The following is a 20,914-nucleotide window of genomic DNA, read 5'->3' as shown; positions in this document are numbered from 1 at the left end:
ATGAAAATTGAACTATAATCATGTGATGGAAACTTGAGACAGAGCTGGCAAAATGCCTTGACTTTACATAAAACTGAAATTTAACAAGTCATAGGTGTACAACGAATTATCTGGCAGACATTTACAGTGGACCCTTGTTATACGCTGGGGTTTGGTTCCAAGATTCCCCGTGGATAACAAAATCCCTGTATGCTCAAGTCCCATTAAATATAATGACATAGCAAAATGGTGTCCCTTATTTAGGGAAAATCATTCCACCCTAGTTCTTAGATGTTGTTCCACAGAATAAAGAGATTACTGAATTGTAGTTCTAGAGCCTGCTATCAGCACTCTTGACTGACAGATATCTGAACGCCAATATGCCCACCAGTGGTCTGTTGAGGGGTGGGATGGTTGGTGATATTGAGAACCTCTTTCACTATCCTCTCTTATTGCTCATCATACAACTCCTGCAAAGAGATTTTTCTCTTACTGATCAGTGCATCCTGTAGAAAATCATTGTGCAGAATACTTTGAAAATACTGCCATTTTCAAGTTGTGCAACAAGTAGTCTATGAGGTTTTTTCCATTTTTTAAAAAAAGACAAGAACCAAAAGTTTAAGTAGTTAAACATAATTACTTAAGAATAAAACTAAATATAATTAATTTTATTTAACAAAACCATGAATTAGTTTAGGGCATTGCAAATATCCCAGTATTTGCAGCATTTATCTACAATTCAATTGATTGATCACAGCTAGGATCACAAATAGCTTTGTTATACAAATGCAACATTAATTTGACAGCATTGACAGCAGAAGATGAACAGACAAAGAAGTGCCACACTTGTTACTGAGGATTTTGCTGTCTGTGCATTGCTCCTCAATCTGACATGCCTTTTTCAGTAGCAATTATTCAATTCTACTCCTATTTTGTACACTGATAAAACTGCTTCATTAACATTGCTTAAAGCATCATTAAAAGATTTTATAATGCACAAAAATCATCACCACCACCACCACCTCTTTACCTACTTACAGAATGTAAAATAGGCTTTGTTTTTCTTTCCCTGCCTTTAATTTCCTGAATTTAAGAGAAATACTTTAAAAGTTACTTGACATACAACAGAATAAGATATCCATTTTAATGTCTATTAGGAAAAAAAGTTCATATGCACAGAATTTTGCACTTAACTATTTTGACTATGTATTTTCAGCCTAGTTCAAATGAATAATGGATGTTCTGTGCTAATATTGCTCTCTTAATCTTAACCTTAAGATGTACCTGATCTATACCCATCTTTCCTTAATTATGGATTTATATTAACTTTGAAATAAAGTTCTGGAGTCCTCACTATAGCCCAGAAGTCTATTAACTCATTAATGCTTCTTGTTAGATAATACGGATTCTCAAACACATGAGCTGTAAATTGTTTACTGGATGTCCCTGCTCTTGGCAATTTTAATTCAGCTGTCAAACAGTAGGACTGGAAAGTCCCAATAAGAAAGTGAACAATGGCATCCATTTTCTAGATTTCAGGTTATGTAAATCTGCTTGCAGATATGACAACAGAGTAGGGAAGTTTCACGCACACACTCTTTAAAAAAAACCCACTACAATGCCTATAATTCCTTACCACTTGCTAAATTGGTCTGAGACTTCTGGAAGTTGAAATCCAAAACAAGTGGCGGTCCAAATATTGAACAAAACTCCAGGATATGCTATTTGATTCTTTTACACAGCTCAGTAATGCTGACTTAGATGCCACTTCCGGAAAAACAGGTGTAAATTAACCAGTGCTAGTGTTATAGCACATAAGATCAGAAAGGCACTTTGTGGTGTGTGCATTAAGACCATACAGCAATGATGTATGTAAAAAGAACAACACCCATATATAGTGTTAAACTAGTCAACCAGAGACCTCCTATATTATTTCTTTACTGTGATGTTAAAAATACACTATAACAAATAATGCTGATACAAAACAGGTATGATCCAAGCTCAACATTAGAAGGATTTGTTCCTACATTTTTAGTTAAACAAAAGAAAACTTTCTCACTTGCAGTTCTAGAAATTAAATTCCCGACCTAATAATCAAGGCAACAGGTGGCAGAACTATATTTAAATTCATACATTTCTGAACAAAATCATTAAGCAGTTATAAACATTAAGAACCCCATACATCAACATTATACAACACATTGCTACACATAATTTATTAAGTATAAAGTAGAAATCAACTTATCTGATGATCACAAGGAGAAAAAAAATTAAAATCTTCTTTGCCATATTATGAGTTCTGAAGCAGCATTTTCAGCTTTAAAGAGAAAAGGCAAAAAAAAAAGCTATAAATTATTTATAGTCTAAGAAATCTTTGAGGCATCTTGTGAAGTTTCTATGCTTCACTTGACAATATATTCCAACATAACCCTGCATGAATGTGCAGTCTTCAATAATGCACAATTAACTGTGAAGTAGGTCTACGCAGTAGGTCTATGCAATGGTGATTAAAGTGCAAAATGTTTGGCATGAAGTCCTAGTGATGACTGTATCTTGCTTCTATGGCCACTGACGAACTGAGGCTGGGTCTTCCGTTGATAGCAACAGTGTTTGATGGAGGAGCAACCTGAAAGACCAAAAAAGATATTATGGTTCATAGACAAGAGTCCTTTATTTAACACAAAATTCCTCATCAGCAGTTTAGACATACAACTGTTTCAAGCTGTAACTGTTCTACATATGCTGAAAATCACAAATCTTACATATCTGTCACAACCATATTCACAAAAGATGTACAGTCGGCCCTTCTTATACGCAGATTTTTTATACACGGATTCCAGCATACACGGTTTGAAAATTCCAACAAAGTATAAATTTACCTTGATATTCCATTTTTTATAAGGGGCATCATTTTGCTATGTCATTAAATTTAATGGGACTTGAGCATACACGGATTTTGTTATACACGGGGGATCTTGGAACCAAACCCCAGCGTATAACAAGGGTCCACTGTATACCTTTATTTTATGCAGGGAGCAAATATGATGTTATGGGTAGGGCTAGGAATAGTGAATCTAGGACTGAAATACCAACCCAGACTTGAAGTTTGGTGGGTGACCCCGGACTTGATGTCATTTGTAGTAATGATAAACACTTCAAAGGGAAGAAGTATGCACTCCTGAGCCACACTGACCAGCTGCATAGGCTGGGATCCTGAAGAGACAAAGTCCAAAAGAAAACTTTTCCAAATTTGGGGCAGCAGATTAATTGGACTAAGCTCCTTGAGTATCATTCTGAATTTCTCTCTCTTATTATTATTATTATTATTATTATTATTAAACTTTATTTCTAGAGCGCTGTAATTATACACAGCGCTGTACAGAGTCGGTAAAATTAAGGAGTAAATATAAAAGCCTGCCCAAGGCGTACACTCTAAGATAATAACAATCTCTTCTTTCCTAAACTACTGTTTGGCCCCTAGCTCATGATGGTAGACCTCACAGGCTTATGGGATGGGACCAAAGCAGAGCCCCCAAAATTTGCCTGTGTCAACTGTACATAATACAAAGACCTATGCATTAAGCATATAGATTCTTTTTAAACAGTAAGTAATGCCTTAAGATGTGATCCCGAGGAAAACTAACAGGATGAATTTAGTCATATGATGGAAATATTCTGGAAAGAGAAATAGTTTCAACCTCATATGACCCATTTGGTTAGCAATTACTGCAGGCTTTATTCAGCAGGAATGAAACTGCAGCACAAAAGACCACAGAGTTTGGCTCTGCATCATAACAAGTTATTAAAGAGGAGGGGGAATGCTTGGCTGACTGTGGTAGCAATTTTTGCCTTGTTTCTTGAATGCTTGGCAGGTGCTTAGAGCACCTGACATACCTTTTACTCACTTTAATAGCACAAAGCATTAGCCCAACTTCACCAATGGGAGTTAAATGTCCTTTCACTTAGTTGTAACGCAGAAGTGAATGTGGTAAACACCTGTCCTGCTGATATTCAAATTTAGTTTTTTCCCATGTAATATGCCTTGGTTGAAAAGTTAAAGCCAGAGATGCAGTCTGACCTCATTGTCACAAGAGATTTAAAAATAAATTTGATACCTCACCTTCCTTAGCCCAGCCTCACTTCCTCGTATTGTTAGTTTTAATAAAATGCAGTCACATCACCAGGCTCTTCCTCCTTTTGCTCTTAATTATTTTAAAACATTGTATAGAACTGAAGAAGCCCTGAAACAACTTCTACACCAAACAAAATCTGGCTAGCTATGACAACGCCACCTGCACTACTTGGTAGTAGAGCTGAGCCCAAATACTGGGTTCCTAAGGGAGACACTGCTCATGTAACATCTGTTGCATAGTTGGTGTTAATCTCTCTTAGTTCATACAAGAATGCTGGAGTGCAGCCAGGAGAAGCCTGCTTCAGAAGCTCCAGATTATTTCACGAACCCCTGCCTTTGGGAGCATGGTTCGCAAAGCCAAACCACTATGGGAGGGATGGCATGGACAATCACCTGTGCCACAGGAAAGATAAATGACCAAGCCCCGGCACCCCATATTGCCTTGGCTCCATGGACTCCCTTCCAGAAGCCAGGCATTGCAGAAACAGGTGAACTGGGAGTGCCATCTTTTTCTTCCTTTCTTTCCTTCCTTCCCACTGCTGCCACTATTGTCATCTTGCCACTGCCATTATCTTTTGCCTCCAGAACAACTGTATCTAAGCCTGCAGATGTACAGATTCTCAGGAGTTTATCACATGGGACAGATCTCATGCAGAAACTTGATTTAAAGTTTAAAAACCTACAAAAGTGGGTTGTTTTTCACACAATGCTCGAGGTTAACTGGACAGAAATTAGATATAATCCGCAAAAGCAGGTAGTTTTTCAGATGATATTTGCATCAATGAGAAACAATGCAACATTAATCCAAACACAAAGTTGACTAAACCCATTTCTTTTTACTTTCGGGAATTTCCCAAAAGTAAAAAGGAGTGTTTTGTCAACGTTACATTTGGATTAATGTCACACTATTTCTCATTGATGCTAATACATCTGAAAAACAACCCGTAATGTTTTGTGAATTTTAAAATCCCATTTCTGCATGGTATTTAACCAATTTACCTCCAATTTGCCTCTGTGTGATAAAGTCCTTAGTTTTGTTTTTTGTTTTTCTTAGTTTAAACAAGCACTTTGACATCATATGACTCATTTCCTCAGTAGTGCATTGCATAAATCCTTACATTTCTTTTATACTCTTGGGCACAAAAAGGAATCATGGAAGTAATCTTCCAGCTGACATTTGGAAAGTCTCATCTTGAGGACACAGACTCAGCAGTCTGCAGTCTGCATGCAGTAGCCAAGCTGTAGTGCCACAATTTCCTCACCTTGCTGACCAGTTGGTTTTTATGATGGCACTGAATCAATATAGTCTATAAAAGGTAAGACATGACTGGGAAAGGGAACAGACTCATCAGTAGGGAGAGCTGGTGTGTGGGACAGTAAGGGAAGCTGGAAGTGCAGTGTGAGTCCAGGATAGTTCTTAAAGAGGAGAGAAAATGAGGAACAAGTAACTCAGGTAAAAAGAAGAAGTGGAAGCATGGAGACTTGAGTAAGAGGAAAAGTAGGTAGACAGATGAACTGTTGCATAACACAGGACAACATATTCACTTCCAGTCTGAATTCAAGGCACTAGTGATGACATAAAAGTCCTAAATGGCTAAAAACTTCAGTACTCAAGGACTATTGAATACTGACCTCAGTGGTGTAGTGGTTGGATTGTTTGACTGTGACTCTGGAAACCAGGGTTTGATTCCCAGCTTGGCCTTGAAACTCACTGGGTGGCCTTGGGCAGGTCACACTCTCTCAGCCTCAGAGGAAGGAAATGGCAAATCTCCTCTGAATAAATCTTGCCATGAAACCCCCATGATAGAGTTGTCTTAAGGTCACCATAAGTCAGAAACGATGTGAAGACATATAAAAACAATGAAAATTGATGTATATGGGGGGCGGGGGGAAACCTCCTCTGTGGTGCAAAATATAGCGGGGCAACATGAAATAGGTAGATATAGGAGAGGGCCTTCCGGGTTGTGGCATCCTGATTGTGGAATGTCCTCTTCTTGGATGTCCAAATGGTACCAAGCCAAAAACATAGCTTTTTTTTATTAAAGCCTTTGGGGACTAATTTATTTCATAGTGTACACTGAAACCTAAAATTCTTGTAGGTTTTAAAAACAGTTGCAACTGTTTTCATTTATGTTTTTATTTTGTTTAAATTATTTATGGTTTTATTCTGTTTTGAATTATTTATGTAACATTCGCTGCCCTGAAATCCCATGATAAAAGCAAGACAGTTATTTAAAAAGAGAGAGAGAGAGAGAGAGATTTTGTGCTGGACAGTTTTGAAAATACCCTCTACTTACCTTATCATTTACTGCCACAGATATTTCAGAACAGGACAATACTGAGGGATAAAATACAACCCCATACAAAATAGGATCCTCTACTCTGTCTCTATCTATGGCTGCCGCCTCTTCCCTATTGATGAAAACCCTTTTGAAAACTGAGACAAGGCAGCTGGGTATCATCAAGGAATGTTCAAACACTGTAGACAAGTTAAGAGAAATAAATTCCATTAAGAACTTGATCTCTACAGCTTCATACCAGCTATTAACAGATGCCCTCACACTATACATTTAATGCTAAATATATGCTTTGAGTGTACACTGTGTATGCTGTTTCCTTTAGCCAATCCAAGGTCAGCACAAACAGCTTGCACTCAGTTCATAAATCTCCTATTGCACTATTCAAAAATCCACTCCCACAAGACTCTCTCTTCATGACTGATGCCAGTGCTGACTGCTATGGTGATTTTGAAATAAGCTCTGTAAATCCATTGTTATTGATTTAATGATGAGGAGGAAAAAACATGCTCACCCTTCTCAATTTGGCAGCAGCTTCTCCAGAGCGGATTGCAGCCAGCAAGCTCTGGTGGATCTGTTCTGGGTCAGGGCGCTGAAGAGTCACAGCAGTGCCTTTCTCACAGGCAGGAGTTGTTGGGTGGCCGGGCAAAGAGGGAACTCGCTTACTTTGCTCAGAGGTTGCACAATTATTTTTCTGTTGTATTAATAAAAAATAGACAAGGTTACCCAAGTGAGGTCACAGTGGCTTTCTTAGTCCCACACCATCATCCCAGTCACACTTATTAGTTAGTGAATAAATGGGGGGGGGGGGAATCTTTTTTCAAAAGAAGTACCAGCTATAGTTCCAATGCCTCCAAAAACCATTCTAGCAGAGATTCTGATTCACTTCTATGTTTCTCAGAAGCAATTAAAATGGGCACCTCATAAATTCCTTTAAAAAAAACAAATCTGAATGCTGAAAATTTCTGTCCTGGATTACAAATCACACTCTCCACCCATTCACTGATTATCACCTCAGTACCTATAATCAGTATATCAGCCAGCAGCACGAGGTGTAACATAACTAGTATGTGAACCATGTTGTATCACTTCTCCACCATTTAGAGATGCTACACCAGCTAACTATAACTAAAAGTCACACTCATGATGTAAAAGCAGTAAATATATCCCTTTACAAGATCCAATTGTGATTTAATCTAATTACACCTTTGTTACTGAGGAAAGGAGTTAACTACAAACTCTGAACAATGGCGTATTATAACAACAGAGTCTTATGCCACACGTTATGGCATAAGCTTTTGTGGACCACAGCCTATTTTTATCATGCCATAATAAATTTATTTCATCTTTAGCCTTTGTTGTTTTTATTACAAAAATGTAACATAGGGTTTTATCACATAGGGCTCTTCAGCTGCTAAAATAGCAGCTTTTAAAAATGCTATGCAATCTCCATGCTCTCTTTCCTATTGAATTTTGGGGAACCCTTCCAGGGATGCAACCTTGGGTCAGACAAAAACTTATCACATACAGCATTTGGGACTGCCCACCCAGTACCAGTTCCAAGATATTAACCTTGCTCCTTTTTCTAGTCTGGAGTGCGCTCAGACAGATGCCCCCCCCCCCCCCAATATGAAAACAGTAATGTTTTAAAAGGCATTTTTTCCTTGGAGGGGGGCTTCCTTATCGGACTTCTTGCTTCATACTTAACTAATTGCTGGCAGATGAAAGACAGCAGCTGCTGATCCTGGTGCTGGTTTTCATCTGCCAGTGATTAATTAAGTCTAAAGCTAGAACGAATAGCAAGAAAAAGGCCAAGGGCTAATGAAATAAATGGTTTTTGTTTGTTTGTTTTTACTGTAAGATTCTTTTCCATTTATATTTCCAGGCGTGTGTGTGTGTGTGTGTGTGAGAGAGAGAGAGAGACAGACAGACAGACAGACAGACTACAAGATGGAGTGGGGGGCTGTTTCGCAGTTACTTTGCCAACTGAAAGGATATCAAATTGAAATTTCCATCCCTTTGCCTTCTCACATCATCATAAGGCATCTAACCCACACCCAAAGCAACCAAAGCATGCCCACTGACCAGCCAGCATTAGTGCAATCCAGTGTAATTTTGCCCTGGAAATCATAGCAGAACAACAATGGGAAAAGGAGTCATTAACAGATTGTGTGTGTGTGCTAATAAAAAGAAACACTTTCAAAATGGTATCTCACAGGAGAACAACAGAAGAGCAATGGCGTAATGTGATAACCCCCACCAAAGACTCTATTATCCTCTTGTAATTGTAATTGATCTGCCTCATGTATTAAAGCCCATAGAAGTTAACTTCCCTCTGGAAGCTTGTAAATAATCAGAAATGCATGACTTACCCAAAATGCCATTGAGAAATGAATAAAATTAGTATTGTAGTTTTACCTTGTCTGGCATGCTCTGTTGTGCTTGTCCTGTTGGGCTTGGTAGAGGAGAATTGTCTTTTGTCTCAGTGTTGAATGTGGATGAGGTACCTTCAAAAGATGGCCTAGTTGCACTGGTGTGTGTTTTACTGAATGACTGTGATCTCTTAACTGCTGATGATACCGCAAGGGCAAAAGGTGAGGGCCTGTAACTTGAATATGGTTGCGGCAAAACAAAAGTCCTCAGCGTTTTCAGATTTACTGGAGGAGGCTGGGAAGGGGGAGAATTCAAAGGCTTAGGCATTTTGATTGCAGAAGTGGTGACTTCATTTCTTCCCTCAATATGGCCATTTTCAGTCTTTTCTTCTACTAACTGAGGGGGAACACTAGCCAGTCTAGGAAATGGAAAAGAATTTTGATCTGGTGATGCCAACTTTTTCTCTGTCTCTATAGTCTTAGTTTCACTCTGAGTGGGGCTACTAAGAGAAGTACTTCTTGCAATTGCAGATGTTACATAATGACTAGAAGCTCTCCTTTGCATCTGCAAATAAAAATTGCTTGGCTTTGGTGGAGGACTTACTATCCTTGATTTTTCTTGCACTGCAGGAGGCGAACGACTTTTCCTTTCTGTGCTTAACACCAAGTGGGTGATTAAATGCTCTGGATTAAGCTTGGAATGTTCTGCTTCTATTTTCTTGCCTTTGGCATTAGAGAAAGAAAGTGTCATATTATCCACAATACCATACGTCTTAGCCAATGGATCGTTCCCTGGCAACCTAACTTCATTTCTAAAGCCAGATCTTGTTTCATTTGGGCTTTTTATGGTATTAAGAATTTCTGTTTGTGTACCAAACTCTTGGGAATTCTCATTCTTAGGAGATACATGCAAACAGGAAGCTTCTTGATTCTCTACAGTATCTGATTCCCAGTTCTTCACTATGTCCAGAGATTTTGGAGGCACTATTTTATAAGTAGTCATTCCAATCTTGGGTATGTAGTCCCTTGTAATCTCATTGGAAGGTTTAGGTTTAGGCTTTGAGTCTTGACGATAAAGAGGATAACCCTTTGTGGGGGAACTACCGGGACTTTTCACAACTCTCTGTGGTGGAATAGAGTTATCATTCTCAAATGTATTACTCTGGTCACCATTAGGACTTGGTCTGCACTGAACTGCTTGGTGCTTCTGGTGGTTGAGCTCTGTCAGTGTTCCAACACTTTCGTGCATCCTGTTCAGGAGCCCTGAGGACTGATTCTCCACAACTGATTTCTGAATGTGAGAAGAACTTTTGTGGCTGACCAGCTTGTTACTCTGAGGATCCATACTCTCATTTAATGCACTATGGCCTAAATTATCATCAGATGGGGTTGCCTGAATTGCAACATCCTGGGTCTTTACTGTTTCCACACTGGAGCAATCCCATTTTTGATCAAGCACTTCTATAAGTGCTAGAGTATTGTGCTCCTGAATTAGAGAGGTATCATCTTGACAGGTTTCGTAGTTTGAAGCTTCAAGAGTTTTACTTTCTCTCACTCCTACTACACCATAGTTTCTTTCATCTGTCATTGTTGGAAGGGATGTTGCATCACAGTGACCTTTTAAAAAAGGCAAGCACAATTTTGAAAATAGCATGAGGACCAAACAGTTGTTTGGACTATGAATAAATAAACAGTACCACACTATGGCATGGTATTATCCACAGATAATACAGTACAGTAACATGCAAAATGCAGAAAACACCAATACCTTTATTGGACCAAGCAAAATGCACAAAATACATGATGCAAGCTATTGAAACTCCACTGGCTTTTTCATAGAATCATAGAGTTGGAAGAGACCACAAGAGCCATCTAGTCCAATAGCTGCCATGCAGGAACTCTCAATCAAAGCATCCCCGACAGATGGACATCCAGCCTCTGTTTAAACACCTCCACGAGTGAGACTCCACCACACTCTGAGGGAGTGTGTTCTACTGTCAAACAGCCCTTACTGCCAGGATGTTCCTCCTAATGTTGAGGTTGAATCTCTTTTTCTGAAGCTTGTTCCGGATCCTGTTCTCTGGAGCAGCAGAAAACAAGCTTGCTCTCTCAATATGACATCTCTTCAAATATTTAAACAGGGCTATCATACCACCTCTTAACCTTCTCTTCCCCAGGCTAAACATCCCTAGCTCCCTAAGTCGTTCCTCATATGGCATGGTTTCAAGACCCTTCACCATTTTAGTTGCCCTCCTTTGGACACACTCCAGTTCCTCAACATCCTTTTTGAATTGTGGTGCCCAGAACTGGACACAGTATTCCAGGTGGGACCTGACCAAAGCAGAATAGAATGGCACAATTACTTCCCTTGATCTAGATACTACTAGTGATGCAGCCTAAAATTGAATTGGCCTTTTTAGCTGCCACATTGCACTGTTGACTCATGTTCAACTTGTGATCTACTTGGACTCCTAGATCCCTTTCACATGCAAAGGTGTTCAAAAACATACAGAAGAAAGAAAAAAGAAATGATTATGATAGAATCACAGCCCTAAATTTTGTTAAGATGTTGCTGTTCTCAGTTAAGAGAAATAGATTTCTTGGACTTTACAAATGTCTTCCAGAACTCACATGGTCAAAAAAGAGATCTGGACTCTTGTCTACATCCATCCATACCATTTTAGCTGAAAAAATAACCTGAGAAAATGTAGGCCTGTGATTCTAACACCATCATTTTTTAAATTTCTCCTGTATGATTTTTAACATATTTGCCTGATGAAGAACCCAGTGGAGCCTCGAAAGCTTGCCATCATGTATTTTGTGCATTTTGCTTGGCCCCAAAAAGCTAACACTGTTTTGTGGATTCTGGATGTTATTATACTTTGCTTGGACACAGTTAATACAGTTAGCCCTGCATATTCACAGATTTTTTTTTAATCCATGGATTCAATCATCCAGTTTGAAAACATTTTAAAAATAAATAAATTCCAAAAAACAAAGCTTGATTTTTCCATTTTATGCAAGGGACACCATCTTACTGTGCCATTGTATTTAATAGGACTTGAGTATCCACAGATTGTGGTATCTATGGGGGGTCCTGGAACCAAACCCCAGTGGATGTCAAGGGGCCACTGTACAGTCATTTGCTGCATAGTTTTCACAGTCTAGACAAGTGCACATCTGGTAGACATAATCATAAGTATTTTTAAATATTCAGAATACATACACTATCTCATATACATGTTGCTCTAGAGAGGACAGCACAGTCATTGGATTCCATAGTTTGTGGGCAGTCACAAAGTCAGAATCAATGATGGAAAATTCCCACACATGAACAATCCTCACAGTAAGTTTGCAGTCATGAAAAATATTGGAAGGGTCTTCCTAAGACTTTAAAGTCATGTAGCATGAGTGACAAAACACCAACTGATTTGCAAGGAAGAGAAACTTACCAATGTTTGTATTTGTTTCCAATGCTCCAAACTGTTTCCCATTGTCGAATATAATATTTTCTGTGGATATCTGATTATGCTGAACTCTGCAACCAGTAATAATAAACATGCCACTATCAGTAAACTGGTGATATGAACAGGATTCTTCAGAATTAGATGGGCACAATATAAACTATAATACCATAAAAAATGGAAGTGAAGAACCCCAGTGCAATGAATGTATATCAACAGCTCCAAAACAAATGGTAAAGTATCTTCTGGCAACTTAAAAGATTAATTGATTGATCATGGCATAATATTTCATGATTTATAGTGGAGGTGAGGACTATGAGCTCCTCCAAAGGTTGTCAGGCTGCAACTTCCAGCAGCTCTACCTAGCATAGCTAAAGATAAGAAACATTGAGAGGCACAGTCCAATGACATCTTGAAGCCTCACAAGTCCCAACTTTGGGACTTGTACATAGATTGGAAAATGTATGTAATGAGATGAGAGGAAAATGAACCTTAAATGCATGCAAAATAGGTACAGTGAACATTTAGTGTTAATAGAAACACAACATCCTTGCACTGGTAAGCAAATTAATTCATATAGAATACTGTATATACTCATGTATAAATCTAGAAATTTTTGTCAAAAAATTGACCCCAAAAAGCTGGGTCAACTTTTCCACAGGTCAATATAAGGAGTGCATTTTAACTCTTCTCCTTCTCTGAGAAGAGTGACAAAAGGTAAGATCTTACTTCATCCTGGGAGCATCCAAAAGAAGCCCCAAATCTATTCTTTCCACCATGATGCTGCTTCCTTTTTGAATACTTGGGTAGGAAAATGGCAGTGGTGGCACCTTTTTATTGCTTCCCCTCAAAGGAGTGCCAAGAGGAATTGGGTTTGAATTAGAAAGATCTGAATAATACATTTCTGTATGAAAACAGTAAACTTCATCCTTTACATCCTTTGTTACATGCCCCTAAGTTTTATCCTCAACTTATCCATGAGTCATATCAAAATCCATAATTTTGGCCCCAAAACTTGCCCTTGACTTATAGACCCTGGTCAACTTATAGTTGAGTATATACGGTAATAAAAACCTAATGTCTCAAATCAAGTCACAGAAGAGAGAAATGAAATCTGAGATTAACTATGATTTACTAACTTTACCCTCTGAGGTTCTTTGCTCATCTATTGAGAAAATTGTCAACTGTCTCATGAAATTGTTGGGACACCCATTCCCTTTTATAATTCTTTTAAATATGTGTGTGTGTCATTGCTTGTATTACTATGTTTTGAGTATTTTGAAACGGCCCTCGGTGTATTCAATAAACATACTGACATATTATAATTCTGCATTAGAATTATAGAATTAAGACTCCATACCTACTTCAAAGACAGAAGGGAAGAACCCTAGGTCCGAGGGACCTTGCATCATGAGCCCCTAAAGTATCACCTATCAAATTGAGAGGATTCCAGCCATATAGTGGAGACTATCACATGGGGATAAGAAACGGGAGAAAGGCACTATGCTCTTGTCATGTTTGGGTGATCACAGGAAGATTTTAACACGACTTCATGCACATACAGTACTTGTATAATCACCGAAGCTTCATTCTAGTGCAACTTCAGCCAGAGGATTCTCTTTCTAGAATAGCATATTTCATAAACACCAGCTTTTGAAGTTCTTACAAGCCTTGGGAGGGATGATGTGGGAACTCATCTGTCAGAACGGTACAGATACATTCCCAAGCCAATTCTCCCATAAACATCTTAACTCATAATAACTGCTAGAGACCTGCAGTGGTATTTATTAAACAAGCCACTTTAGAAAGAGCCAGTCTCCAGCAACGCAGTACAGTATTGTCAGGTGATCCAGCACAGAAGTATTGACAGGGCATACCATTCCAGCAGAATATCATAGGGTCTTGGCCCTTGTTGTTTTACTTTTTGTAAAATTTAATTGTTTTAGTTTTTTAAAACTGTAAACCCCCTTGGATGCCATAACAGAAAGGCAGTATACATGCATGAATTCAAATGAATGACAATTGGAACAAGAGGATGTAAAATTTGTTAAACCTATACAAACTACGCACATTGAATACAATGCTTTGTTCTTTAGAATACAGATGCATTTATTTTATCCCTTCTAGCAGGTAGGTATTGGTGTGTACAAAGATGATTACTGGAACATCCAGGAGTGACCATATAACACCAATACTAAAGTCACTCCACTGGCTGCTTATTACTTTTTGGACACAGTACAAGGTGTTGGTTATCACCTTTAAAGCCCTACATAACTTGGGCCCAACTTATTTAAGGGATCGCCTACTTCCATATAGCATGCCCCATACACTCAGGTCCTCTGGGAAGAATTTATTGCAACCTATAAAAACCAGACTGACTGCAACTTCCCAGAGGACCTTCTCTGCAACTGCTCCCATCCTGTGGAACGGCCTGCCGGACGAGATCCGTCAGATCACTAACTTAGACAGCTTCAAGAAAACTGTCAAGACAGATCTCTTCCAGCAGGCTTTTCCAGAATAAACTACTCGGCCATGTAGTGATTCCCCCACATATATGTGATGTCTCTGCCACTCTTATTGGTTTTTATAGTTATGTAATTTTAAATCTTTGTATATATGGATGTACTATTTTAACTGTTGTAAGCCGCTTTGATTGTTTCAACAAAAAGCGGGGTATAAATAAAATTTTTATTCTTATTATTTTATTATGACACAACAATATACAGAACATCCTTGAGGTCAAATATGTTAATTACTTTGTGGTTCTGTTTCCAGCAGGGACTGTACTACAAGATGACATAATTTGATAGGATACGTTACTGCCCCCAATCCCACTATCTACAGTATTACATTTAATGTTCATACTTGTCATCTGTACTCATATTTTCTGCTTTTTCTTCATCTGAGTCAAGTCTTTTTTCTTCAGTGCCAGGATCAGAAGCCAATGGAACAGACTCGGTTTTTTGAACATCCAGTGGAAGGTCGAGAGAGCTGACAGAGGTAGAAACTTCTTGTCCAGTAAGGAAGGTGCCTGTACTTTCTTCATGCATTTCTTCCATCTCGTCAATCTCCTCTAAGCTATATTCAGACCCAATGTCAGCTACATGTGCAAGAAAGGCACAAAATGTAACATTACGATAAGTATATGAAAATGTATTGTAAAATGAAAATGAAAAAAACATTAAAGCTTGCTAAGCTATGGGTTCATGGACAAGATGTGAGGGAGAATAAAGAGAAGGGGCCTGTGTGTATGGATCAGCTAGAGAAGACACAAAATGGAATCAGAGGCTTTATTCTCATGGAGCAAAAATATAGGTGCCTGTGGGGAATTACAGGAACAGAGAAAGCTTGGTAGCGACACACAGAAATGCCACACAACAGTGTTTGCTTATTACATAAATCATAATAGAAAGGACACACAGGAAACTGCCGTAAACAGAGCTAGACTAAGGACAATATCACACTACCATGTTATAGTGCTATTATTCCACTTTAACTGCTATGGCTACCACCTGTGGAATCTTGGGATTTGCAGTTCAGGGAGGGGCATATAGAATTCTCAGCCAGAGAGCTCTTAGGCCTCACTAAACTACAAATCCCATAATTCCACAGAGGCAGTCACAGTATTTAAAGTAGAATAAAAGCACAATAACAGTGTAGTGTGATATTGTCCATTAGTTTATCTCAGAGGTGGCGACAGTACAGCCCATGGGCTATGTGTGGTCCATGAATTCCTTTCTTGTGGTCTCTGGTCCCAGCAGGACACTCACCAGCTCCCAGACTTCAAAGTTTTTTTTAAAAAAAAATTCAGGTTGTTTTCTAGACCCACAAACACCAAAAGGTATTAAAACTCATTTTCCAGCAGTTTTAACCACCTACCTTCCCTGTAACCCCAACACCATGGGAGGGGGGCAGTCAAAGGCTCTCAAAAGGAAGCCAAAAATGACATCATGTCCCAGTTCTGTGTGTGGCAGCACTGTTTGTTGTTATGTTTCTTCAAGTTGTTTCCAACTTATGGCAATCCTATCATGGGGTTTTCTTTGCAAGATTTGTTCAGAGCAGGTTTGCCATTGCCTTCCTCTGGGGCTAAGAGCATGTGACTTCCCCAAGGTCAGCCAGGCAGTTTTATGGCTGAGCTGGGAATCGAACCCATGCATTGTGCAGCAGGGTAAAAAATGCTGCATGCCCCAGCACAGTTGCCCACCCTGCTTACAGGGTAGCAGGGATACTGAACCTCCAGATGTTTTATGGCAACTCCAGATGTTTTTTGATGGCAACTTTCACAGTCACTCATCATTGGCTGTGTTGACAATAGGGGTTGTACGCCAAAGGGGTCTGGAGAGCTATAATTGCTTGTGCCCAGTTTAGAATGACTGGCATTAGCCCTCTGGAGTTTCTGATAGGGACAGTTCAATCTGGAGATCCCAGAAAATAGGTTTAGCACCTTCTGCACACAGAGAAAGTATACAACACATCTTATCAAGAGTATCACCTTACTTATTATCTTTTTACAGTATTTCAGATTTATAATATATTTCTTATGGAAGAATATCAGAAATTATCTAGCAATGTAGATCATACGTCTGAGGAAAAGACAACTTTCATCCACTCTGGATTCTATTAATAAACCACCATTAACATAGAAATTCAGCCTAAAAATGAGCTGATGCATTTCAGGCAAAAGTTATTATTAAATAAACAATGCAAGGTTGAGGAAGTTGTAGACCTCCAGATGTTGCTGAACAACAAACCCAGCAGCCACAGCCAGAAAAGCTAATGGTGAGGGATCATGGGAACAGTAGTTCAACAATGGCTTGAGGGCTACAAGTGAGAAAACATTGTGTTAAACTGACGTTGGAAAGCTGGGTCTATTCTTAATAATAATACAGGGTGGCTTACAAGATTAAAACATACATCCCCATATCCCACAATCGCTCCCCTCCTAAAATACAATTAAACAGCTTACAGTTTAAAACGTAACTTAAAATAATGACAAAACAGATAAACAATAGCAACAGCAGAATTAGGGGTAACAAATTATGCTTTTTTGGAATAATAATAAATATCTTATAGCCATTCACAACAGGTGAAGCTGATGAAAAAGGAAAAATCTTAAACCTTCCCTGGTAGGTAGGTAGACAGACAGACAGACAGACATAGAGATATATAGATGCTCTCATTAACCCAGAAAAATTAGTGTTATAATGAAAGAACTAGGACATGTAATCAAAGCATATTAATGCTGAAGACAAAATATGACAGCTACCTACATTTGAAAGACACTTCAGATTCATCTGGAGTATCAGGGTTAACCAAAAGACTACCTTCATCTGAGACTTGCTGGATATTGTTTTGATCATGATTGGTTGGCTCAGAGCAGCCTGATGGCACTGCAGTCCTGGTTAGATCAACTACATTGCCTAAGAAGCAGGTTAGGAAACAATACAATGAATTAACTGGCATTAGTCTGATGATTAAAACAAAGAAAATACGAAAAGGGAAAAGTAAAAGCAGCAATGCCCTAATAAGTTAGTGATGTCAAAGGAGACTTCATTTCTGTTATGTCGCACTAGTAGGGCCATAGCATTTTGCCACTTTAAGCATATTTAAAACTTTCTGTCAATTACAAAAGTGGCACCAATTCATCTTACAGTGACTATTTAAAAAGCTTATTTATTTTTAATTCAAATACTTGCAAAGAGCACAGGAGGTACAGCGTTTCTTGGAAAATAGCGCCTATAGCATCCAGTAAAAATAAAAGGAAGAATATCTTTCCGTCAGCCTCCCCCCTCAAAATTATTGTTTTATTCATAAACAAACAGATGCAAATTTAACTGATTAATCAATTTAAACTCAAGCGATTAATCAACTGCAGAGTGTACTACATACCAACTGGGTGACTGTACCACAGGTCTGATTGTGCTTACTTACTTTGCAGGGGTTGGGGGAACAAGACCCATGCAAATGTAAAAAAAAAAAAAAACCTGCAAATTAACCCACCCCCCAATTCAGAAACCAGTTAAAGAGAGCGTGGGCAGGGAAAGAGGAGCAGGAGCATATGCTCCTTTTCCCCCCTACCCTCCCATCCCTTTAATTAGCTCCCTGTCCCTTTCCCAGCCAAATTACTACCTTCCCCAGGGAGTGATCGGAGAGGGAAAGCCAGGAGGAGCCTCCAGCCCCCAAGACCCCTTCCCTCCCAATTGCTCCCTGGGCAGCCCAGGGAGTGATCGGGGAGAGAAGGGATCTTGGGGGACTGGAAGCCTTGAACCCATGAATAATTGAAACCGCGAATCTCAAGGCTGCCAATGTGGAGGGAGAACTGTATAGTCATAACTATATATTTTAACTGGAAGAGATGTAAAGATCAGTTTATCATACACAACATTTAACCATCTGTGGAAACTTGAGAAGGGAAATTTCTTCATTCCACTGCAAAGTGAGGAGATGATAACCAATAAAATCCCAAATGGATGAGTTGCAGGAGTGGGTTGTGGCTGTAGGGGGAGCTACATGCAAAGCAGTTCTAAGCTGCTTCAGTCAATGTTTACAAATAAATGCTCACTCCCTGAAAATGGGTTGGGGTTTTCAGAAGGAAAACTGCACAAGAGAGAAAACTTTAAACTCACTCCCCCGGGAACCACTCCCCATCAGAGCCCCTAGGACTGCTCTCAAGATGATGATGATGATGATGAGCAATGACAAAGACAGGGACAACAAAAGACATGCCCTTAAACATGGAGCTCTACCTTTCAACTTTGCACTTGAAAAATGTTCAGCATAATAAAAGACACCCCAAAGGCAGCAGCAAGCAGGAGTGGTGAGTTAAGCCATTTTAAAAATGGGATGTTTTAAGTCACAGCATTTGAAGACAAGCCACAGCCATTTAGAAGAGAATAAGCTGCATTTTGGTTGATTTAGAACAATATGGTGACAAAGGGGTTTTGAAAAAAGGGAGTGAGAAAGGAACACTGGGATTTTGGAAATTCTGAGATAAGAACAGAATTCTATGGTAATGTATTGAGATGTAACTGATCATGTTTCTTATTAAATACTACACTGAAATACCTGTTAGAGATAGTACTTCTGAGTATCTTTCTCTGGCAGTGCCTTCGGTATGAACTGATTCTGCTGATTCTGATCCTGAAATGATAATGCAGTTTAGGAAATGTTTCCCTCTGCTTATTTACAAATTCAAAATCAAATGAACATAAGTAAACATGACCAAATGTTGTTAAAAGTAGACAGATAAACAGGCCACAAGTATATTTTGTCAAAAGCAAACTTCCACACAATTTTCAGCTGCCTATATATCATCTTAGAAAAGGATGTGGACCTCCAGCTGATATTGAGTTGTATTTATAATCATCCCTCACCATACCAGCCTGAACACACCCAAACTCATCTGCTTTCAGAAGCTAAGCAAGAGTGAGCCTGGAGAGCCTTTGGATGGGACCCCTCCAGGGAAGACAATGGATTTCAGGTAAGGCCAGGAAAGACGTTTGCATAAAGCCTTGGCAGTCTATCACCACCAGTCAAAAGTTGACAATATTGGCCTAGGTATACAAGTGCTCTGATATAGTACAAGGCAGCTCTTATATTCAAGTCCCTATACTGCTTAGGGATAATGGGACTTTCAAACCAACAATATCTGGAGGGCCACATGCCTTTCACTATTGTTCTGTCAACCTTGTTTCTCCCAAATACATTTTTAACTCCTATTTTAATAAAATGTACTTATAAACCAAATCAAAAGCTTAGAAGTAATTACTCTCCAATAGGGCTGAATCCCCTGAGAGTTAAAGTATAAAATTCTGAACTGGTATAACCTAACAAAACAAGACATTTTACACAGGTTACCGGTCTCAATGCTGTTGTCACTTCGGGCTTGCAATTTTCTGGGAGGTGGTGTTGGCGCTTTGCGCTTTGCCCGCCTCAGAGAAGAATTCACCGATGATGTGCCAGTGAGCTGAAGAGAACCTGTTCTCACTATTCCTATCCCTGAAAGTCCCTGAGGAAGAGAGGAGACTGAGAGTCAAAATGGAACAGGAACGTTCAAGTACAACAAAGCAACAAATGGACATCAATAATTGACAAACATGAAAATTATATGTACAACTGAATATAATGTTCAGATAATACTGAAATGATTATTTATTATATATTTCATACTATAATTTTTAAAAAGGTATAATCTTTTTGAGATATATGATGTCACTGCACAAAGCCTTATAATTCCATGCCCTCCTGACCAGGTGCATCCCCAAGCATGGAAGAACATAACTTGTAAAGAATGCCATACAGAGATGTTATATGTAAGGATGTAAAATTGCATGTGGAAAAGGTATGCACACATACATCTGTCAGATCACATGGGGTGACTACCCTTAGCCTTCTGGTAAGCTGGACGCCTTACACAGCAAAGATCCTTACCCTTGAAGTTTCATTTCTACCAGTTATTGAGCAGTTAGAAATAGCAGAGCCTACTCAAAGAAGAAAATATACTTGTTTCTTAACTTCTCCATACCCCATATAAATTAAGAGAAAACCTGTCTTTCTCCCAGTCCCCTGATACATGACAGGCAATATGGGAGGAGGAATGGTGACCACAAATAATGGCTAATAAACCAATCTATATTCAATCTGATGTAGCAAGGTCTATCACAGAAACAA

General features: G+C 39.0%; 1 protein-coding gene across 7 annotated transcripts in view; it reads right to left on the bottom strand.

Annotated features, from left to right (window-relative positions):
• Positions 1 to 648: 648 nt before the first annotated feature.
• The window catches only part of COBLL1 (cordon-bleu WH2 repeat protein like 1), a 115,167-nt gene continuing 94,901 nt past the window's right edge, over positions 649 to 20,914 (bottom strand). For 4 of the 7 annotated variants that reach the window (XM_089519854.1, XM_089519853.1, XM_089519856.1 and 1 more), the window contains 8 exons: positions 20,102 to 20,252; positions 19,310 to 19,384; positions 17,515 to 17,664; positions 15,110 to 15,344; positions 12,233 to 12,318; positions 8,827 to 10,397; positions 6,923 to 7,102; positions 649 to 2,605 (listed from right to left, as the gene is read on the bottom strand). In XM_089519854.1, coding sequence (XP_089375980.1) covers positions 2,516 to 2,605; positions 6,923 to 7,102; positions 8,827 to 10,397; positions 12,233 to 12,318; positions 15,110 to 15,344; positions 17,515 to 17,664; positions 19,310 to 19,384; positions 20,102 to 20,252 — 2,538 coding nt within the window. In that variant the 3' untranslated portion in view covers positions 649 to 2,515. The remainder of the gene's footprint in view (positions 2,606 to 6,922; positions 7,103 to 8,826; positions 10,398 to 12,232; positions 12,319 to 15,109; positions 15,345 to 17,514; positions 17,665 to 19,309; positions 19,385 to 20,101; positions 20,253 to 20,914) is intronic. The other 3 variants (XM_089519855.1, XM_089519857.1, XM_089519858.1) reach the window with 3 other exon arrangements.

Source organism: Sceloporus occidentalis, unplaced genomic scaffold, assembly GCF_023333645.1.
Source record: "Sceloporus occidentalis isolate IW3139 unplaced genomic scaffold, rSceOcc1.0.p SCAF_4, whole genome shotgun sequence".
Classification (NCBI taxonomy): Eukaryota; Metazoa; Chordata; class Lepidosauria; order Squamata; family Phrynosomatidae; genus Sceloporus; species Sceloporus occidentalis.
The sequence above is the reverse complement of the archived record's forward strand: the minus strand, read 5'-3'. Positions and strand labels throughout refer to the sequence as shown.